This window comes from Rosa rugosa, chromosome 6 (genome assembly GCF_958449725.1).
Source record: "Rosa rugosa chromosome 6, drRosRugo1.1, whole genome shotgun sequence".
Lineage (NCBI taxonomy): Eukaryota > Viridiplantae > Streptophyta > Magnoliopsida > Rosales > Rosaceae > Rosa > Rosa rugosa.
The window spans coordinates 7,570,411-7,593,923 of NC_084825.1; the positions used below are offsets into that span (position 1 = coordinate 7,570,411).

Below are 23,513 nucleotides of genomic sequence, written 5' to 3' on the forward strand. Positions count from 1 at the left end.
TTAGCAACTAGCTAGGGAAACAAACAGCTTCGGGTTTTATAGCCAACAGCGGCACGCACACCCGTGCTGGGCTTGACTCCCGTCCAGGCCTATTAAAGCCCATTCGGGCCCACACCTTGACGTTTGTTCAGGTACGTCTCAATAAAAAATGCATTTATGTAGGAGCGATGCATACTGAATTCTTGGTTGTGTTGTAGAAGCTGGCAAGAGGTATGTTAGCAATTCTAAATACACTTAGAGGATCAGTTGATTTTAACAAATGAGGAAATTAAGGATTTCTCTTTTATCCTGCCATGTTTTTATTGGTAAAGCAAGGACTTCACTCACAGCTTATTGCTAGTGTTCAATCCCATTGTTTCGATATGGAATATTGTGGTTTTACTTTCCCGAAGCTTCATTCTAACTTTAGGCAAATACTTGCAAACTGTTAGTGTCTTGTTAATTATATCAAGGACTCCATTTTTTAACAAAGAGGTCTAGCTTGCTTGCTGCATGTCTTCTGTTTTTCAGAGTCAAATGAGGTTAATATATATTCAACTTAATGCGTATATTTTTCTCTTGCCAGAGTTCTCTTCCAAGGCTTGACAGAGGGGTGGTAGTGGAACTCTATTGAAGATGTATTTCCCAGGTCAGGCATTTGCCAAGAATCATTATCGACCCTTGCCCTATTTGGTGCATGTCTTGTGAATTGTGACAGTACACATCCTTAGTTCCTTATTCCCAACCTTTTGATTTGAGTCTGTGTGGTTGAAGCGAAAGGTATTTCAATACTTTGTTCAAGTCCTCCTAGCCAACACTCTAGTTGCTGTATAATACATTAAAGCCTTTTGGCACTTGTTTCATAGCCAAAGAGAAGTTCTGGTTAAGCTAGATTATACTCAGAAGGCCGTAATTTCCAATGGGGGATGTTTCATTTTATCTTCTAGGAAAAAAACTAGCAAATATGCCTTGGTTTTTCATGGCATCACTCGTTACATTTCAACCTCTGCAGACAATGTAAAGTTGAGTACATAGCAGCACTAGTTCTGTATCTTCATTCTATTCTTTGGTGATGCCTCCAAGCATACAAAGTCCGATCTTAAGAATCAAAAGGATGCACTTCAACACGTGTTCATTTTCCTCAGATTCTCACATACAGTTTTTGTTTTCAACTTCAATTCTGCTTTGATTTCGTTTTCACAAGCACTCATTTAGTTCACTTGATTTTCAGATGTGCTCATTCGACAGTGGCAGAAAGAGCAAGGTCCAAAATTTGCACAAGTCTTCCGAGTGTTGCCAGATAACAAAGTTGTGGAGATTCAAACCGTCTTTAACCACGACCCTTAAACATTACTTTGGTGATTTTTCTTTCTTCGAAGATTTCCAACACAATGATCCCATTACCATATACATCTCCTTTTCTTGAATGCTCAACACCAATTGCATGCTCTGCAACTCAGAAAGCAATCGAGTTTCTATGTACTATATACATTCTCTAGATGTTTAATTAGACCCATTTCATCATCAATATGAAAGCACAGGTAAACCTTAAAAGGATATTGAGATCTGTTTGAGATTGGTAATCTTAGAACTCTATGACCTCTGCCTTTGCATTTAATGGATACTTCAAGAAAGACTCATGAGACCAAGACTGGCTAAACAGACACTTTGGATGTGCCAATCAAAGCATATGGCTCCAAGGACGTACTAACCCAACCGGGTTAAGGGATGAAAGAACTGTACACTAAGAACAACATTGGCGGATCAAAACCCACATAGGCTCCTTGGACGGGATTGAGATTGAGAACTGCCGGTCTCTCTTCATCATGCTCTTAGACAAGAAATGCTCAGAGACAACGTCTATATATAGCAATGATTAGTCGAATGCTTGCTGGGGTTAGCATGAAGGCGACAATAGGGTGTGAGGCTCTCGCATATGAAAGCACTTCAACCAACTAGCATTTAGTCTACCTAGTACTTCTAAGGTATTTCCCCTGCAAAAGGAAGCGTCAGTAAAGATGTCAAGTTCGACATCTAAGGTAACATTAAGGCCTCGTTTGGTTCACGGAAAGGAAAGTAATTCCTTTGCCTTTCCCATGGGAAGGGAAATGAAATTTTCCAAAAACTTTCCATTCTGATGTTTGGTAACATAAGGAAAGTTATTAGGAAAGTTGTTAAAAAATTTGTAAATAATGTAATAAAATAATATGTTGTGAGTAATAAATACAAGGAAAGAATAGGGGAAAGTGATTCATTTGGAGTTTGGAAGGAACCACTTTCCCCCTTATTTTTCATTCTTTCAGAAAATGATTTCCTTTTCTTTTGCATCCCAAACGCAAGAAAAGAACAAATTTCATTTTCTGATGCTTACTTTCCGCGAATCAAACGTGGCCTAAAAGAAGTTACATATTTAATACACTAACCATTTGACACAATCTTCACACGTGACAATTAGTCTTTTCATTTTATGAGAAATTTTGAAGAATAACCCTTTTTTGGTCTTCAAATTGAAATATAGCCTGGTTTTCTGAAATAGTTGAAAAATGACCATATGAAGCATTAAAATGTCATAATTACCCTCACTGAAAGCTTACATTTCCCAACTCTCCTTCTTACTCAATGCACTTTCCATCTTGCCGAATTTTCTATCTATCACCTAAATAGAACGCGCTAGCTCACGGGCCTAAGAGAAATTGAAACTTGTTCCTCCCGGTCCGGCGGCGACGACGGGACTTTGTTGGCCCTCTGTGGGTCTGGACAAAACCGGACTCCTCTTGCGACGTGTCCTCGACGATCTGTCCCTGCGGTCCGGCAAGAGAGATGGTGAAGCCGTTGGGGATCAGGTTGGTCGCCGTCGTTTGCGGAAGGAACGTGGCGGAGATCGAGAGGATGTCGAAGCAGCCGTGGAACGTTGGTGACGAATCCGATGTTCTTGCGGCAGCAGAATCTCGAGACGACTTCGACGACGTCGCTTCCGCCGGGGACTTCAAGAATGTACGGGCTCATGGCGGGCTCGGTGTCGCGGGTTATGATGACGGGAGGCTTGGGCTTGTTCTTGGAGCCGGGAGGGCGGCCCCTGGGCCTGCGGACGACTTCAATGGTGGCGCCGTCGCAGTCAGTGGGGTTGTTGGGATCTGAAACAAGCGGCTTGGTGGCTGTGCCGCTGCTGGTTCGGCTGGTGTCTTCTTCTTCAGAAGTTTGAGGCTGACATTCGCGGACTAGGGTGATCTGAAATGGGTTGGAGAAATGGTGGTGGTAGTGTTGCTGCTGGGGGTGAGGATGAGATTGTGGGTTGTTATGATGGTGAAGCTTCGAGAACATGTTTTGGGTGTCACCACCTCCGTATTCACCTTCCATGGAATGGCTTGAATCTGTTCAGATCCGTCCGATCTGGATTAGGTCCTCACAATCACGTGTATTGCGAAGAAGAAGAGTTGGAGAGTGTTAACTTTTCATTAAGGGTAATTATGACATTTTATTGCTTCATAAGGTTATTTTTCAACTATTTCAGAAAATCAGACTATAATTCAATTTGAAGACCAAAAAAAGATTATTCTTCAAAATTTCTCTCATTTTATGTTATTTTTGGAACAAACATTGGTCCTTTTATTTGTGTAATTAATAATTTGATTTTATATGTCTCATTTTATCTGCTTATTATTTGTTTTTGGAGAATGATTTATCCTGGAAATTATATAAAAAATTGATTTCATTTCATTTTCTTGGGAAAAAAAAAAAAACAACGCGTTTAGAAAACGACGCCGTATTGGCAACCGACCCTTTCCTTTTCCTTGTCCTATATATTCGGAGTCTGAGCTTGTCTCTGAAATCACTGTGTGGGTCTTGCGTTTCATAAGGGATCTCTTCGCTTATTTGTTTTCTTCTATCACTCTTAGTTTCTGGGTTTTGCGCTTCAGAATTGCAGCTATGGGTTGCGATTCTAAAAGAAGGCGTAGAGAGGATGTGGGTGACACAACGATTTCATCATCCAAGAAGCAAAAGCTGATGCCGGTGACAGGTTTGGAGCAGACCCAAAAGCTTCTTTGTTGCGGCATCTTGCAGGAGCTAATTGATCACCGTCTTGGCTCTGTGGCTGTTCGAATCCCTGATTCTCAGGAGGTTCGAAGGCCTATGGATCTGTCCACCGTCAAATCCAAGTTGGAGAGAGACAACTACTCCAGTATTGATGCCTTTGTGGCCGATGTCAGGCTTACCTTCCAAAACGCGTCATGGCATTACCCTCTTGGAGATAAACAGCGTGTAATGGCCAGGAATCTTGGTAAGGTTTTTGAGGCTAAGTGGAAATTAGGGTTTCCTGAAACTAGGTCTTCAACCTTGAAAGCTTCTTGTGCTAGTTTGGATAGGTTTGTGTCTCCTATTAGTCCAGTGAGTCTTAAACAACTCAACAACAACAACAACAAAAGAGAGGCCAAGAGGTCATCCAGAAACCTTGACGAAAAGAAGGGTTCTGCTTCTGCAGTGGATAAAGATAAGGAACACCGAATCAAGCGCGGCCTTGACGAAGGGAAGGGTTCTGCTTCTGCTATCACTTGTGCAGTGAATAAATATAAGGAGCTCCGAATCAAGCGGCTAAGGGAACAGGCTCGTAAGGAAATTTTGAGGGTTGAAGAGGCTGCTCGCTTGAAAGTCGAGAATCCTTTACAAGATCTTCAACAACTCAAGTTGTTGTGCAGTGGTGGCATCAAACAGGATTCTTGTTACAGGGTTTATCGTTGGTTGACACTTGAGAAGTTGGGCATCTATCTGAAGAGGGATGAACTTGAAGATGTTGATGAGGATGAATTTCGCATTGGAGATTGGGAAGAAGGTGAAATCCGTTGATGGAGCTCGCAGAATTTCCATTTTACTTAATTGATTATCACTTCTTTAACTTGAAATTCTTTGTTGAAATTAAAGAAACTGAAAACAGTTTCTTCTCTAATTGTCTGTCCCTTGCATTGTGATTTGTTATGGTGAGCAGATGGAGAACAGAGTCCACAAACAACTAAATATTACATCCACATATGGTGGCATATCATCATCATCATCATCAAGTACATACTGCTGCGTAGCAAAATTTATTCTATGTACAAAAATTCATGTACATAGAATAAATTTTGTATTTAGTGTGCTCCAATATTTGCTGTGCTGTACTTGGTTGAGTATTGAGGGTACGTACTTTTCTTCATAGACAGCATTCAATTTAGACTGCTGAAAGTTTACGTCTTGGACATGAACTTATTCTTGGTTCACTTGTGTACAGAATTCTGTTTCCTCCAGAATGCATGGTGGCTTTACATTTTGTGTTTTGAACTTTTGAAGCTAGGAAAACTATGTTGTGAACTTTTAGTATAAAGAGTTTCCATGCTAGAAATCAAGATTTTCAATTAACTTTTAAGTTGGCATGCTGAAGCTGGTTAACTTTTTTAGAAGGTGTATAGCATTAGAAGCTTATGAGATGGTTAAAGAACAGAAGTATTATGTTTGAAAGCAGACAATTATTTGCTATCATCTTTCAGCTTTGACTTGTTATGAATTCTCAATTTCACATCCTGTCTATGTGCTATTATAATCGCTTTATCTGCTTCTACTTCTTAGATCAGTCGGAACTGGTTTTCAATTAATTATCTTGGTTTTAAAAATTATTTCCTCTGTGTGTTACTAATGACCTTGTGGAGAAGTTAAATTACCTTTCCATCTTGGTTTCACGGAAGTTCGATGTCTACCTTGATCATGAGGCACATCCACCAAACAACGAACATGTCAAAGGGGACAATCAGAGACAAGTTTCGAGATTTTGAATTAGTGCAAAACAGGCTGAACCAGTCGAAATGTTCAGGTGAGAGTGTGGTCTATAAGGGGATCATTGCTGTACTGCAAAAGGCAGACCAAGAATTGAGCAAGATCAGGAGGGATCAAAACAAGAAAAATACTAGTAGTTGGTTTTGGACTTCTGAGTTCTGATTGCAAATATGGAGACTGTTCTGAGCTTTCCGATGCTGCCTGAAGAACAGGTATTGATGAGAAGCAGTTTACCATTATTGGAAAAAACACTCATCAAGATGGGGACAGAGCTGAATGAGATGGAAATCAAGGTGAATGAAATGAAAGACAAATTCACTACATCTTTGAAGACTGGGGATTCTGCAATGGATGCTTTTTTCCAACTCTTCTGCAATGCAACTTCAGACTATGATTTGGAATGATGCCTATGTTCTGCTACTTTCTTACTATCATATATTCTGCTTTTTTAAGTCTTGTGTGTGTGTTCTGTTACTGTTAATTTAGTTTGAGTTGTGTTAGTTGCTTCTTTTCATGTGTTGATTTATCAATAAGTAATTTGAGACTTATGAGCCTACATCTTTGTTATATCATATTCACTTGCTCAAAAAACAAAAAAAAGAATCATATTATAGGTTTTTAAAGAAAAATAACCAAGTTCACAAACATTATAGATTACTGGCGTGGCTTGGACTTTGGGAGTGATCGAAGGGCATCGTGGAAGTTGGGTCAAGTCATCTGTGAAGCACAGCAATATCAATAATTCGGAAGTTTTTTTGGGATATTAATTATTTGTTAATTTACTAACTAGAGTCACTCATATATACGATACAATATCAAAATATTAACTCATAAGAAACAAAACTATTATTCAAAAAAAAAAAAACAAAACTATTTTCCTTAATTAAACAAGGTGAGTTGAATTGGGACTTTTACTAAAGAAAGATCTGCAGTTTTCATAACATCATCCACCTATAACAAACGCTATCTTGCCATGACTAGTAAAATAATTATTACATTATTGGTGGGAAGTTTGTCGAAAGAATATGTAAGGAAGCGAATAAGACAATTGCAACAATTCAAAGACATTTTATCAGATGTTGAATTTCTGAAATGCGTTAATTTAGCACAAAATGTGACACTCAAGTCTATATATTGGTCGCCAAAGTTGAGGCCAAATCGTGTCATCCAAACAATTTTCAATCCTACATTACATTCTTTTAGTCATGAAAACTTGTTAATTTTCATTAGCTGGAAGGAACACCGCAGATTGAAAAGAACAAAAAAAGAAGCCTGTAACCGCATCAACCACCAGATAATGAGGTGACTTAATCTAGTCATCTACTAATCTTTTAGCTATTTTTAACTCACGGAGAAAACAAACAAACACAAGAACCAATTTCCTGAACAAATTGATCTTCAGTCATAGTAACCAAATCATGCCTAACACTATTTCATGCCTGAACTCCAAATGGAAAATGTGAGCAGAAAAGCAGCAGCACATCTGCAACGATGGACACTATCCATTTTCCAGACATGTAACAGCAGCAACCCCAAATAACGAGAATCAGATCTCCGAATATGGAATATATACAGGTTCCTAAAACAATCAAACCTAGAATTTCATTATCTCCTCTTTACATGGAGCAGAAACCTGCTGAAATTTGGAACGGCCAAGTGTGAGTCTATTTCTCCAATGCCCTCTTTCGACCTCGAGACCTACTAGATGGAATATCCTTGGAGGTAGCTGGAGGATCTTTCAAGGATTCTACTTCACTATTCTCATCATCACTGACATAAGTTTCAGTTTTGTCTGTGCTCTCTTCCTGTTCTTGTGGCAGTTTCCCAGCCACTTCTTGTTTTGAGAGCTTGTCCCGAAGCTCTCTTAGTTTTGCCTTCTTTGAATTCAAGACCCCAAGAAACTAGAAAAAGGGAAGAAGTCAGTCAAGGTCTTCAAGACAAAATTGCAGAAAAGTACTCAAAGTATTTGATTCCCAGGAAAAAAAAAAACAATAATTCCACTCAATTAAATGTTTGATCAAATTGTAATTCTGACGCACATGTGGAAGGGTTAAGGTAATTAGTTCAAAACCAAGGAATATTTACCAAAAAATTGCTCCTAGTGCTTAAGTATCCTATCCATCCAACTTGGCAGACATGAAGAAGTCTTTAACTTCAATGATTATAAAAGAGTAAAAAAGAAATTGACAAGACAACAGCTCAACGTAATATCTTCAACATTGCACCAAATGCAGCATTAGGGTTTTCATCTACAAGCATTATTTATCATCTGATTAAACAGTAGACTCAGAACCATTGCCAGAACATTCTTCATGACTCATGTGGGAAAACAAGCTTCGCGATGATGTGGTGATTTTTAACTGTTTTATATGGCAGGAGAAGTTTGAAGCTCTATATATAAAATAAATAAACATTTTTGAGAACACATAGTGAGAAATCAATGAACAAATCTTAGATATGAAAAACTTAAGCTACACCTTTGCATAAACTGCGGATTCAAACTCCATCTTCTCATTGGCAATCTTTTCACTCTGTGTTAGACACTTCTCAGCTTCCACTTTCAACCTCTCAAATGATTGAGTTTTTCTCACAACTTCTTCCTATACAGACATACACACACTAGCATGAATGAGACAAGCAAAACAGTTGCACTCTCAAATGCAACAGCAGTACAACACTGACTCGAATATGAAAAAACTTCACAAACAGAAGAAGCTTCAATTAGTTACTTCTTAAGAGTTTGCCACACCAGGAGCCAACTTAGTATATTGATTCTTATCACTATCCCCATGACTGGTGAGAGATATTCTCCAAACTATCATATTACAAGAAGGGGAGTCATCAACTACTAAGAAACAAATCTTGTGTATGATTGATCTTGCCACCTCTTCCCAGGAAATTGGGAGTCTATATTCAAGCTTTTGTTGAAACATTCAGCTCCTAGGCAATATAAATCAGCATATCTGAGGTTAACAAACTCAGTCTAATGTAGCATACTAGCATTAACTTCTCCCCTAAACCCAATGCATCATAAGTATCGTCAAATAGGCACAACTTCATGCCCTTTATAACAATGTTGGCGAAACTATCAGTCTGCACACACACACACACACATGCCGGTGACATGGTGGAAGACCCATACAGGTTCCTTCATAAACAAAACTTAGATGAGACCTCAAATTCCAAATTCCAAACAGGGAAGTATAAGTTTTCAATTTCTAATTCAATCTTATTTGTCTACCAGCCCACACCACATTCATAAAACGCAATTATAACAACATTATGAAATGAATACCATAAGCTGAAGAATGATAATGCAAACACTTACACTCAGCCCAACATTTGCATCCATCAGAAAATCCAACACTGCAGCTGTCGTTTCCTTACTGTTAGGCGATGGTTGACACTTCCACCGCCATTCTAGCTTCGTCCCTTCCTTCTCAAAAGTCCATGACAACTGCCACACAAAAAATTCAAACTTTCCCAAAAATAATCTCAAAGTCTCAATCTTTTTGATTTGATTTGTGAGGACTCACCCTTTTGTGGCCATCGCCAGCATCAGTGAATCCGTAGACGGAATCAGAGTGCTGAAACCCTAAATAGCGCTCGGCTAATGAGACGTACTCGGATACCGGCTGGTCCCACTGGGCGGCTCGGTCTCTAACCGCGTCTTCGGAGGCATGGCAGACCCAGGCGTTGAGGCCGTCGGTGATGGAGAGGTCGAAGCGGGAGTCGAACCATGTGCCCTTGACGAAGATGGGTTGGGACTCTCTCGGCTCCAGCTTTAAGCACGAGTGTCTGGGGACTGAGCCATCATCCTCCATTGCCTCGAAGAAGAGAACCCAGATTCGGGGAATTTATTTTTGCTTAAATTTGAGGATTTTGAACTTCTTTCGGAAATGTTTAAATTAGTTTTTTTTTTTTTTTTTTTTTTTTGTACAAATTAGAGTTTAATAACTGAAAGTAAACAAGAATTTTTTTTTTTTTTTTTTTTCCGTGAACTGTAGTCTGTTAGTTAGCTAGTTAATTAATACTGTGAAGGTCATGAGTTCAAATCTCATTAACATAAGGAATGGGGTAGGGTGGAGAGTTACACCGATGTCCAGAATAAAAAAAAATAAAAAATAAAGAAAGATATATATATATATATATATATATATATATATATATATATATATATTTTTTTTTTTTTGTTTAGGGCAAATGAAGATATATTCTTGTAATCAAAAGATCATAGGATCATACGAGGTCAAGTTGGGGATCCGAAAATCACCCATTACATTCATTGCTCAAGTAGTGCATTGACTGCAGATTAAAAAATGAATACTAGCCTAGACTACTACGTCTTGATCAAATGAAGCTACAAAACAGAAAAATCAGTACATCCGCCTAAGACCATTTTGGTGTACATCAATACTGGCCCTTGGATTGGACCTGCCACATGTAACAACATAAAGATTAAGGTATAACCGGGCCAAAGCCCACTACACCCACCACAAAGGTAGAGCTTTATTGTAGATAACAAACTAAAGAAAAAACCTAGCCATAATAAAAATCTTCTAGTATTTTCTTTTAATTCTCACGGCATAAAGTAGTCAATGTTGGATTAGGACTCCTCCAAGACGTCATAGATGATTCTAGAGACTCATGTGCAAGTCACATGCTTCAAACTTCGGGCCAGACTTCTCCAATTGGGCCAATTCGAAACTCATCTTCAATATTGCCGAAATTCTTCATTTATTATAGAACATTCTTGAACAATCTTGAGTCATCTTCAAGACACAGCATCTCCTAGTCTCACCAGGTCTCCTAGCAGCATCAGGACTCCTAATGTCATCACGTTTCCTAGTCCAACTGGGACTTTGTCATTTCTTCATTTCCGAACATCATTTTTCCAGCTCTTTCTTAGTTGAGTTAGGATTCCTACTTTTACTGAGATTCCTTTTCCTGGTAGAACTGATAAAACTTCATTTCTCCCTTCCTTCTCATTTCTGTGCATATAACTCCTTGCCTTCCATTTCCAGACTCAAAACTAGTTAGAAATGACATTGTTAAGGAAATAACTAAGCAAAATGTAGTTAAAATTAGTCTCAACAGGTGGAGTCTCTTCTCAACGGTGGTCGTTGTGCGGCAATGATGGTGTCCCAAATACAGCGGCTATCATGGGTCGTCAGGCTAGCTGCTTGGGAGTTCCTGCATGTCTTGGGTGAGATTGGGCTTGGGCCTAGTCTCTGGGCTTGTGTTTATTTTCCTGTTTTTATTTATTTCTGTTTGATATTTTCAATAAGTCCCTACCAATTATTGGTAGGGAAAAGTGGGATCTGTCTCGGTTTTCACACTCAGCGTGCCTTGTCTATCCTAATAAGGCGGTGAGTAGATTGTTTCGTCAAATGGTCGCAACCTCCTAGTGGTAGGATGAAACTAAGTGTCGGCAGATATTTACCCGGCAGTTAGAACAGTGGGAAAGCTATATTAATTGTACAATGGCTCTGCGTGAGTTTTATCTTTCCATTATGTCACTTTTACTATAAAGCAAATGGAGTAGCTATTGAGGCACTCTTTGCTAGTTGATACATGTTAGAATACGTAGAATCAGTGGAGACTCCTACTATCATTTGACATGTACTCTCAATGCTTATTGTAATATGAGGTTTAGGTATTATGTCCCCCCCCCCCCCCCCCCCCCCCAATTGTATTCTACGGTTTCATTAATCAAGGTTTGAGGGTAGCCGCACCAGCCCTTACTTTCAAAAAAAAAAATCCTTCTCAACTTCTCTTAATTGTCTTCAATTCATGATTATTTTCAATTCCAAGCAAGTACACATGTCATTAACTTAGCTCGGAGTGAGAGAGAGAGAGAGAGAGACTTTTGTGATGAGGATAAAAGATGAGAATATTTATTGCAAAGAGAAAAAACTATTGCTAAAGTAAAAGACGAAATTGCCCATGAAATATTTTACGTAGCAATATAGTTGATGCCGATATAAACAGAGGGTATAAAAATTGTGGCGAATTTAAATGTTGAGGTACCAATATTATAGTTTTTAAATGTGATATACCAAAATGATAAATGGATTTTATTTCGGATAGTGTTTGCAAAATTTTCTCTAAAAAGGAAGCTGCCTTCCTCTCCCGGTCTCCTCTTCAATCTACTACACACTAGCGAAAATGAAATCTCAATGTATTCTGGTCAAAGTCTTCAATCTCTCTGCCTTCATTTCCCTCCCTCTTTTGAATCCTGATTAATCCATTTTCACTTTTTCAGCCAAAACCCAATAGGTCACTTGAATACAAAAGTAAGATTTTTTTTTTCCTTCGGGTATTGATTTCTCTTTCAGTCCCGCCCCAAACTTGAACAAAATGCCAGCGCCAGCGCCAACGCTAGGTATCTCTTCCTCGATCACTCCCTGCGTTTAGTGTTTAGTCTATTGATCTAGATGAGAAAGCTAGATAATGGGTTTTGTCTACTTTGATCCATTCATATATGTTACTGGGTTTCATTTATGCCAACAAAATCTTTAGTTTGTGTGGGCTGCTAAAAGATACAAACTATGTCAATACCCACTTGAATCTTAGTTTTGAAGTAAAAGTTTCTTTGCAGCTGACGTCAGTGGACTATCTCCTGTGCCAATTATGACTTGTGTTAATATAGACGTGTGTGTTGCATTGAGGGCCAAGTTGTTGTTCTGAGGCCAGAGAAGGGAAAGGGAAACTTTACACCAGTGAAATTCTACAAGGGAATGATATTGTGGTTGGTCCTGCATAAAGACATTGATAGCCAAAGGGACTGGTTGTGAAAACAAGTTGCCCAGCAAAGTATGGCTTTTATTGTATATTCCATTCTCTTGTGTTTTTTTTTTAGAGAAGGACGTCAAGCCTTTTAATAATCAAATGGGCTAGGGTTTAGGCCCTTGGCACAACCCTATGTTTTTAGCTTTAGTCTAATTACAATAATGTTTCTTGTATTAGGAACCTAGATCTCTAGCGCCTCCGGTGTAGTACCAATGAAGGATCTTCGCTACCTCTACGTATTTGATGTCTAATGAGTAGGTCTATTTCTATGTACCATTGTGGATACTATCACTATTTTCTTGTCTGCCTATGTCATGTCCTTAAATGGCAGCGGAAGGATATGTAACGGCCTATTCTGGCTTGTGATGAATGATATTATTGCCCCTCGGGCAGATTCAAAAAACATGGGATTTCTATGTTGTCAAATTTGGTAAATAGAGTATAACATGCATTTTTTGTTTGGGAATTGGTTAAATTTATTTTATTGCAGGGCAATAATATTTTTATTGCAGGGCAATAATGTTTTTATTGCAGGGCAATAATGTTTTTATTGGGAGTCAATAAATAACTATTTATTAGGAAGTCAATAAATCACCCAAAACTTTCATTACTAATTATTGACCCTCAATAAACATTTTATTGGGGGGGGGGGGGGGGGGGTAATAAACTTTTTATTGGGGGCCAATAATATTCTGCGGTGACCTATGGAATCTCCGGAGCTCTTTTTGGGCACATCCAGCGGCCTCCAGCCAGATTTCCGGCTTGCGGCGACCAATGATCGGAATCCGACGGTAGTTGACCGAAATCCGACTGTAGTTGACCGGAATCCGGTGACCGGACTCCGGCGACCGGTGATCGGACTCCGGTGAAGTCTCCAATGACTTATCTCTCTCTAAGTGACAAAGAGATGGAGGGCAAAATTGTCTCAAAAGTAAAAAAAAAAAAACTTATTTGGGTATTAGGGAAAAAAAAATGTAACTTGTTTGGTAAGTATGCAATCTTAAAAGATGTTTGGGTAAGTGGGGTTAGTGTAGCACTGTAGCTCAAATTTGGGTAAATGGACATTTTCCCTTAAAAAAACTTGATGGGGTAAGTGAGAAAAAAATCCCTAAAATTAGTTTAAATGGACAAAACCCCTAATTTAAACTGCTAAGAAATAAGCCATCAATTCCTTGCGTTTTAGAAAAGGCATGCTTAAGATAAGAAAAAAGAGTAGCATGCAATCAATGCCCCAATATTGTTTGTTTGTTTTTTTTTTTCTTCCCTTTTTTCAAGTTTGTGATGGTGGTTGACAAACTGCTAGTAGTGTTAAAATTTCACAAAGCGAAACCCTAAGCCTCCTAAGCCTAGGGCGACGTGCAAAGCGGCGGCCATCGGATCCGATCGAATCCAGCACCGGCCACGGCTTGGTGAGACTGTGCTAGTTCTCAGTCTGTGGAGGAAAGCCTGCACGCTGTGTGAGACGTGACAGGCGGTGATCGTATTGCGAGGTTTGGAGGCTTCGATCGGAGTTTCTAGTCTGGGCTTTTGGGTCATACCGGAGTACAGAGGCTTGGGAAGGCAGCTTTCTGACCGGCTACACAAGAGAGTGTTTCGCTGCAAGGGAGGCGTTGGACTCTGGTGCAGCGTCAGGCTCGATCGAGGTTGCTGGTGGTGAGGAAGCGGTCAGTCAAGTCGAGGCAAGGCGGCGGGTCCGGCGCTCTGGTGCACTTCGGATGTGGTGGTCCAAGGGTTTGCCGCCGGAGGACATGACGGCGGCGACAGCGAAGAAGCAGAGGTGCAGAGAGGCTCCTCCTCTGTTTGCTTAGGGTTGGGCCTGGGCTCAATCTTGGGCTGATGGGGCAGGGAGGCTTTCGTGCTAGACAAAACTTGTTTTGGGTTTGGGCCTATGGGCTTGGTCTCAGGTCAAGGCAGTCTGGCCCCTAATGTAAGGTTGGATAAACTTCTATGAGTCTTCTATGATGTTTCTAGTATCTTGCTTGTACCACAATTGCGTGATTGACAAGTGAGGGTTAGTTGAATGATTTATTTTCCATAGGAGGCGAGGTTTTTTCATTCTTGTATAGGCTCGCTTAAATGTGAGCGTTCCAGAGATTTTAATGATCTGCTCTAGCTTAGGTAGGTAGTTCGGATTTTCTTGCCGGATTTCTTATGTAAGTTCTTGTAGACTCTAGCCTTTGGCTGTTGATCTAATGCATTCAACTTCTATTTAAAAAAAAACTAAGGGGGGGAGGGGGGTGTATTCATTTAAGAGTCTACAAGATTTTTTTGTATTTTAAAATTCTATGGGTATTCAACTCAGATTTTAAACAATCCTTTAAAATCTTGGTATATTCAATTAAGATTTAAAATTATCCATTCAAATATGGCGATATTCAAAAGTATACGGATTTTTAAGGATTTCATTAAATGCTGGATTTTGGAGAATTTTATAGTGCTTTTTATACATTATCAAAACTAAAAAACAATCGAGTCACTTCCCAAGAGATTTTGATGGATTCTTTCTCACTAAAAAAATGAAGAAGCTCTTCCTCAAAAAAAGAAAAAAAAAAAAAGAAGAAGAAGAAGAAGCAGCCATCAATAGATGACCCTAATCCATTTTGTCTTAGACCTATTTTCCCACTATCCTCCTCTGCCCCTGCTCTCATCTAATAATTTTTGTTATTTTTATCACTATAGCTCTAGAAGCCTTAGTCCTCCTAGCTAATTAAGTTAATGTTATTATTAAGATGATATACACACATGTTTCTTCTGTAAATTAGAAGTAAATTAAGTCATTAGTTTACTACTTGTTTAAGGATATCTCTATTTGTGTTTGGCCCAAACTCTAGGTTACTTGACCTAGTGGTAATAGGGTTGAATTAGAAGGATCTAGATTCCTATTCAATGTACGATTACTTTCCTTGTATGATTGAGATTCTATACATTGTAATCCTCTATATAAAGAGGCCCCTATTATCAATGAGAACACACATCAAATTCCTCTCAATTTCAGTTTCTCTACAACACGTTATCAGCACGAAGCCCTAACCCTGAAACCCTAATTTCGTAGCCCTCAAATTCCAACCTCCACCGCCTCACATATTGAAGCCCCAGCCTCAAGGAACCCAGAACCGGCGGCGGAACCACCGGAACCGGCCGGAAAACCCCTGAACCGGCCATCGGAAAAATCGGACCGGCCCCTGCCTTGTGCCTGCCCTCTGCGCATCTGCCGAGAAGCTGCCGAGACGTGTGCCTGCCCCTGCGCGCTTGCTGCCGACATCTGCCGAGACATGTGCCTGCCCCTGCGCGCTTGCTGCCGACAGCCCTTGCAAGCCCCTGCCTGCCCCTGCAAGCCCCTGCCTGCCCTTGCGCAGCAGTTACCGACAGCCCCTGCCTGCCCCTGCGCAGCAGCTACCGATAGCCCCTGCACAGCTCCTGCAAGCCCCCTGCAGCAGCCCCGCACAAGCCCTGCACCGCACTGCTTAGCTCCGGTCACCACCTCCGGCCATCAACTTCCGGCCAATTTTCCGGCGACCTCCGGCAACCTTTTTCCGGCCACCTCCGTCAACTTTTCCGGTCAAGAATTCCGGCATCTTTTCAAGGTAAACTTTTCTAAAAGTTCCCGTTTTTGAAGTTTTTCAATTTCTTCTTCTTTTTCTCGGGGACTTCCAACATCCCTTCTTCTACCCTCCTTTCTTCTTCATAGGGGAGACCAAAAGCCGAACTGTGGGGGTTCGTGCTCACTCCGAGCTTAGAGCTTGTAGAGTCCTCCAAACTTAGAGTTTGTTGAGAAGAAAAACGATCGACCATATACATCATTGTTTCGATCTAATCCAAAACCCCTCTTGGAATCGGATTTTCTTGGAAGCGACTACGCTCAGAAAATCCCTAATTTCTTGGAAGCGACTACGCTCAGAAATTTAATAGTTTTTCGTGGTAGCCTTTTCGCTCCGAAACTAACCCTAATCTTGTGTTGTTTTTCAGGATGAGTAACCTGAACAAGTTGAACTTCGTTCCACTAGAGACAACTGGCGCAGGATACCATAGGTGGGTCCGAGATGTGCGCCAACATCTTAAGGCTGATGGACTTCTGGGAGCCATCCAAGAGCCTAGTCAGAACGAGCTCTCCATTGAGCAAGCTACTGCTTTTGAAGCAAAACAAGCTAAAGCCATAATTCTCATGACAAGGCACATGAATGACGCGCTCCAAAATGAATACCTCAATGAGGAAGACCCAAGAAAGCTATGGGTAGAACTTGAGCAGCGATTTGGCAACGTTTGTGACTCCCTGCTTCCTGATTTAGAAGTGCGATGGCATAGCCTCCGCTTTTGTGATTTCAAGTCTGTACTTGATTATAACTCGGAAGCTCTTCGTATCAAGTCTCTGATGGAGTTTTGTGGCCAAGCCATAACTGATACGATGTTGATCGAGAAGACTCTCTCTACCTTCCCCGTCTCTGCACTGATGATTTCAAAGAATTATCGGATTGATGTAAATGCAGGACGTATCACAAGGTTTCATGAGCTCATTGGCGCCATGAACGTAGCTGAAAAGCACGACAATATTCTTGTGAAGAACTATAATGCTAGACCCGTGGGAACTAAGTCTATTCCGGAGTCTAACTATAGTCGCGCCCCCAAGGGAGGACGAAATGAGCGAAACCCTAAGAGTAGGGACAATTCTGGACGTTCTGGTCCATATGTTCGCCCTAAAGAGGAAGGAAATCGCCAAGAGAGGCGTGCACGGAACCGTGGAGGTCAACGTGTGAAGAGAGAGAGAGAGAGGTGGAGCCTCCGACCATGGTGGTAACGCCACAAAGAGCATTGGTCGTCCAAATCGCGCCCCAATGGTGCCTCGATCAAGGGAGTCTGACCATAATGATGTTTGTTTTCGATGTGGATCAACTGAACATTGGGCCAAAGCATGTAAAACACCCCAGAATGTTGCAAACGCATACAAGACGTATCGCAAAGCAAGGGAGGCAAATTACATGGAACAAGAAGATCAAGATGGCGATCTCTATCTAAGGGTGGAAGACTACAATGATCAAGACCCAGAAACTGGCGATTTTGATTAAGTCTTTTTATTTTCCAAGAGATGTAGGCAATTTCCATATTATTTTTGTAGTAGATGCCAATGATATTAGTCTTTCTTCAAAGTAGGCGTACTCAATGTAAGTGTGATGTCTAGGAAGGTTTTGAGATAAGTGGTACTTAAGCGAGCCTTGCTCCACCAACATCTCTCTACTCACCTGGTCACATTTCCATTGGAATTACCGAAAGGAGTTAGACGACTACCATTGTTTTGCATTAGCTAGTTTATTGGATTAGATTTTCTTTGGTTAAAGAAACGATGATGTAATTCCATTTGGCTTATTAATAAAAGTTGAGTTCTTTTCTTAATGACTCCTTTTTAATTACTAGCTTTCCTTCAAGGACATGGAATGACCCAATTCCTATTGCCAAATGGCACCTTGATTAAAGTCACAGATACTCTCTACGCTCCTAAGGCAAATCGTACCTTATTGAGCTTTAAAGATATAAGCGCCAACGGATTCCATGCGGAAATGCATGGTGAGAACGGAATAGAATTCCTTTGCATTACCTCTAATGATTGCGAACAAATGCGCATCTTAGAGAAGTTTATGTGTCTCTCTAGTGGACTCTATGTCACTATTCGAGCTATTAATCCAATAAAGTTATGAGATAAGATCTCTTGGATTTAGACACATATTGGCTTTGTCACGACAGGATAGATCATCCTAGTCATGATATGATGATCCGTCTACTGAAGACTTCACACGGACATCCATCCTTTTGAGCAAAACGAAGCAAGAATCTAATGACGCCATAAATAGCGCCAACCATGAGCATGACGCCATGGTTGTTCCTCCTAGTGGCCATGACGCCATACATGCTAATTTCCATGGCTCCAACGCCATGATGGGAGATGTAGTCACACATTTTGCTTCTAATAGCGCTACAGACGCTCAGGCCCAACCAAAATCCTCATTGGTTGCTTCTAAGGCTCCTCGCTCATTTTGCAAAGCCTGTTCCTTCGGGAAATTAGGACTGAGACCGTCCTATGCAAATGATATGAAAATACTCATTCTGTTCTTACATCGAATCTGTGGGGATTCTGTGGACTGATTCAACCAACTTGCGGACGTTTAAATATCTCATGATGTTGGTTGACACGCACACACGCTGGTCACGTGTTGTGCCATTGTCCACCTATAAATGCTACTTATGCTACACTCCTAGCACATATCATATGACAACGGGCTCACTCCCCGGATCATCCTATTCAGTCAATTAGATTTGACTATGCTAGAGAGTTTACATCGAAGACCTTCGATGGTTATTGCATTGGGACTGATGTTGGATATCATATTCCCATGTACACACCGAAATGGTCTTGCGGAAACGACTACGATGGTAGTCCCGACATTGGTAATGCGCACCAATCTCCTTATATCCGCTTGGGGTGATGCAATATTGCATGCAGCTATGCTAATTCGTCTACGACCCACCACCACTCAATCTACCTCTGCGTTACAGCTAGTGACTGGGTACAAGTATCGTACTTACGCATATTTGAGTGTACTATTTATGTGCCAATTGCGTCGCCACAGCGTACTATGATGGGTCCTTACAGACGAATGGGCAACTACGTTGGATTTGAGACTCCAACAATCGTCCGCCACTTAATGCCCTTGCAAGGCGATCTCCTTACCGCTAGATTTGCGAATGTCACTTTGATGAGACAGTCTTCCCGTCGTTAGGGGGAGATAAGAACATAAGAACATAGATGTTCAACAGGAACGACAGGAATTGTCGTGGCCTGTCCCCACTATGTCTCATCTTGATCCCTACTAAAGTGATGAGATCACACATCTGCTGCAAATATGCCTGCAAGGAAGTACGTCCCTACAAGAGGACGTAGCGCCACCCTACACGGAGGTAGGCATGGCGCCAACGCCAAAGAGAGTGGCACTCTGGCGTTACAGGCCATGGCCCCAGCTAGGATGCGTGGGAGGCCCGTGGGTTTCGAAGGATGCTTTGGCACACTCCAATCATTTGATCATTGACACTCAAAATCCGTCTCATGAGTATCTTCTGGGTTATGGTTATCGTTGGGGGACGCCTCAACGTCAGAACCTATTCCTGAGAATATAGAGCTCTATGAAACTTACACTAGTGTACATGAGATGTGGGATAGAAACTCTATCATAATTGATGATGTAGTTGCACATTTCGTTGCGCATGAGTTTGTTGAGTCTGATGATATCGAACCACGCTCCGTTGATGAATGAATGCCAACGTAGAGAAATTTGGCCTAAATGGAAAGATGCGATCCAGGTTAAGATGGATTCTCTAACAAAGAGGAAGGTTTTCTGAGCCAGTAATGCCAACACCTCCTGACATAAAACCTATTGACTAATGGGTCTTTGTTAAAAAGCGTGATGAGAAAAAGAGATGGCAATCTCGCCTTATGGCGCAAGGCTTCTCACAAAACGCCCTGGAATCGACTACGATGAGACATATTCTCTCGTAATGGATGTCATTGCACTCCACTACCTTGTCAGTTTGGTAGTTTCCGAATAACTAAACATGCAGCTTACAAATGTGGTCACTACGTATCTATATGGGAATCTAGGTACGGAATATACATGAAGGTTTATGGTGAACTTCATTTACCCAAGTCAAGTAGCTCTAGACCACGGAGCGCGTTTTACAAAGAGGTTGAAACGCTCACTAAAGTGAGTACTTGATTAGGAAGGGATATGCCCACGCGTTTCCATAACAAGTTTCGGATTCTGTCGCGGTTCATGTTGGACATGATCTTCATTAGAAGCCCTTAAAGAGTTAAGGGAAACCACTAAACACTAGAAATCCGAGTTTGAGATGAAGGATTTTGGGAGAACACGATTATGTCTCGGTTTGGAACTTGAGCATCGATCATGTTGATAGATGCTTAGGCATTTTGATAAGGTCAAACCTTCAAGCACCCCCATGATCGTCCGTGGTCTTGATCCTGAAAAGGATCCTCTTCGTCGAAAGGATGATGACGAAGATGTGCTAGAGACAGAAGTGCCTTACTTAGTACAATTGGCACATTATTGTACTTATCCCAATGCACAAGACCGGACATCTTATATGTTGTAAACTTGTTAGCTAAAGTATAGCTCTGCGCCAACGCGACGCCATTGGATTGGTGTAAAAGATGATATTTTTCGGTACTTGAGATGTACGATTGATATGAGCTTGTTCTATCCCTACAGAAAGATGATGGATTCAGACCCATCACACACCAAAAACGCCGCCAACGCGTACGCTGGCCTGCGTTCTCTATCCCCTCCCCAAAACGACATAAGTGTTTTGGAAGGTTTTGCTGATATTGTGACAGGACCCGCCCCGGATTTCACCCTGAAATCCGAAGTGGACCTGCGGGGCCCACCTTAGAAGAAATTTTGCCAAAAATTTGGCAGAACTTCCCCTAAAGTGGACAACCCAAAACCTGTAGAAAGAAAATTGACACTTATAAATCATCCATCCTTATTCTCCTGGAGCCACCCTGCTCCCCCAAACAACATCAACCAAAATCATATGACACAAAACACAACTTAAATAACATTAATTTCCTCAGGTAGTCAGAGCAAATCTAATAGCAAGGGTGATCAAGGAAAACCTAAATCAAATAAAAACGCGGAAGCCACGCTGTTGTCTATGCCTCAACTCCAATGTACGCCCGACCTCAACTAATTTCGCCTGCAAACTGGGCATTTGAAACCGAAGGGCCCAGGGGAAAGTACATAAAAACGTTAGCGTGAGTGGACAAAAATAAATAATTGTAAAAACATAAGAGTTTATACTTTCCCACATTTATCTTTTTAAAAAACCCGATGCATGCAACAAATTAAAGAAACACAACAATTTTAGTTCAGCTCAAGAAAACCAACTAGCCCCGCTAGCCACAACCAAGCAAAGAGGAAAGAACTCTGATACTCATGAAAATAAGACCAGCCCCGCTGGTTAAAGGAATCGGACTAGACCCCGCTAGCCCAGCAATAATATAATGAGTAGGGGAAGATGATAGCCATACGAATAAGCCACTCAGGCTTGGGTGATAGCCTCCCAGGCTAAAGAACTCCCATAACTCCCGTAATATACCCTTACGCCACTAAGTGTAGCGATAGGATACTGGGCTACAGAATTACTGTCACAGAGACAGTAACCTGCGCCACAAAGGCGGAAGGGCTACGGTGATCCCATCACCGCGCCACAAAGGCGGAAAATCAATGCTAGCATGATAAAATCACCCCTCAGTATGGCACAGGGAAACATAACCGAAAATCCAGTAAATCCAAAATACATAAGGCTTCCCCCATCTCTCGTAAAAGAATTTCCAACGACGTGTCCCACACGCCAAAAGTATCTCCAAATCAATAGCAAAAAGGCGAGAAATAATAATAAATCGTAATCCCCGTAAACCGAAACAAAACAAATTCTAAAATCATCATCAAGGCATTCCCAATGCCAAAATCGAAAGTCGATAAATAAATAGGAAAGATCAATAAATCAACGGCGTGTCCCACACGCCAAAATATTCTCGGGTCAATGATGAATAAGCAAGGAAGTTCAATAATGAACTAATATTCCATTTTGGAAAAATGCCATGGAAAATACTTGGTTGAAAAACAAAATAAATCAAAGTTTCGAATCCGAGCATAACAAAATTAATATCCGAAATTCACAACCGGAATAATTCATAATCACTTCATGAAAATCATTATTGAAAGCAAATCCACGAGATAATTCGAAATCAAATTCCGAAATCAATTCATATGCTCGAAAAGTAATATATTAATTAAATAAAGCATTAATTCAAGGAAATAAACGCATGCATCATTATTTAAAACAAAAGTCCACTCACAGTACTATTTAGGTGACCACGCAATAGAGCTCCTTTGCCGACTAGTAGTCCGATACGTCTCCCCTGAACAATTATAATTCGTAAACGAATGAAAATAGGACGGAAACTAATTTTACGATAATTAAAATTTGATCCCAAATCCTATAATCTCAACTCCTTCAATCCTCTTCAATAACCAACCAAACTTCACCAACATTATCCACTCGTCGATTACAGATTCTAAAACAAATATAGAAGAAATCCGACAATCGGATTCACAATTATCGATAATCGAAATTCTAATATTTGGAAATTTATAATCGATTCAAAACTTCACCAAATCCAACCAAATTCACATATTCAACCTCTGCAAAAATTATAGGATTTAACTAGCTAAAAAAAATTAGAATTTAAGTGACTGTTTAAACAACATTACTGTTCACGCACCGCACTGTTCACGCGTGACACTGTTCAAGCGGCGGCCAACTCCTTCTCCGGCCACCAAATTTCAACCACAGAATCATCTCAACATTCTAAGCATTTTTCATAACTGTGACTAAGTGAGAAAATACCTTGAAGTGCTCCAATTTTGCCGATGAACACAAACCCGGAAATCTCCAAACCCACCAATTTGGAAATCCTTCAAATTCACCTTCCAAACGTGGAAATTTCAGCTAGAAGTCTTGAGGGAAGATGATCAGTGACTCGAGGCACTCCTAATAGAACCATTTTTGCCGCCGGAGATAGCCGGAAACTGGAGAATCTCGCCGGAGAAGCAAACTGCTACAGTAACAATGATTGCATAAATTCGGGGTTTTCCGGCCAAATCGCCGATACCCACTGGTACCACCGTATAGAGGAAGAAGAGACGGTCCAAGGGAAACTGGAATCACGTCTATTGGACGCCGGACGGCGAAGAAATCGGAAAAAGAAGAAGAAGGGTGGGCGACGCAGGGGGGAGAGGGAGAGGAGAGAGAGTCGGGGGGGGGGGGGGTAGGTTTCTGAAACCTACTACAGTAACTTCTGATATATATAGAAAGTT

At 40.8% G+C, this 23,513-nt stretch overlaps 2 protein-coding genes, 1 long non-coding RNA gene and 1 pseudogene across 4 annotated transcripts; 1 reads left to right on the top strand and 3 right to left on the bottom strand.

Moving 5' to 3' along the window:
• Positions 1 to 2,654: 2,654 nt before the first annotated feature.
• On the bottom strand, positions 2,655 to 3,336 carry LOC133716146 (AT-hook motif nuclear-localized protein 17-like; annotated as a pseudogene).
• Positions 3,337 to 3,798: 462 nt separating this feature from the next.
• On the top strand, positions 3,799 to 6,289 carry LOC133717522 (uncharacterized). The gene is made up of 2 exons (XM_062144240.1): positions 3,799 to 4,807; positions 4,961 to 6,289. The coding sequence occupies exons 1-2, from the start codon at positions 3,907 to 3,909 to the stop codon at positions 5,086 to 5,088; spliced, it is 1,029 nt and encodes a 342-aa protein (XP_062000224.1). The 5' UTR covers positions 3,799 to 3,906; the 3' UTR covers positions 5,089 to 6,289.
• An 845-nt stretch (positions 6,290 to 7,134) lies between these two features.
• Positions 7,135 to 9,664, bottom strand: LOC133718392 (DNA repair protein XRCC4-like). Of its 2 annotated transcripts, XM_062145226.1 has the most exons (4): positions 9,318 to 9,663; positions 9,110 to 9,238; positions 8,259 to 8,381; positions 7,135 to 7,682 (listed from the first exon to the last, which is right to left on the bottom strand). In XM_062145226.1, the coding sequence occupies exons 1-4, from the start codon at positions 9,603 to 9,605 to the stop codon at positions 7,446 to 7,448; spliced, it is 777 nt and encodes a 258-aa protein (XP_062001210.1). In that variant the 5' UTR covers positions 9,606 to 9,663; the 3' UTR covers positions 7,135 to 7,445. The 2 variants fall into 2 exon arrangements, with proteins under 2 accessions (XP_062001210.1, XP_062001211.1); XM_062145227.1 differs by lacking the exon at positions 8,259 to 8,381 and having other exon boundaries at positions 9,318 to 9,664.
• An 11,160-nt stretch (positions 9,665 to 20,824) lies between these two features.
• LOC133718541 (uncharacterized) lies at positions 20,825 to 23,448 on the bottom strand. The gene is made up of 3 exons (XR_009850363.1): positions 23,044 to 23,448; positions 22,493 to 22,555; positions 20,825 to 21,334 (listed from the first exon to the last, which is right to left on the bottom strand). It is a non-coding gene; the product is annotated as an uncharacterized LOC133718541 (long non-coding RNA).
• Positions 23,449 to 23,513: the final 65 nt, after the last annotated feature.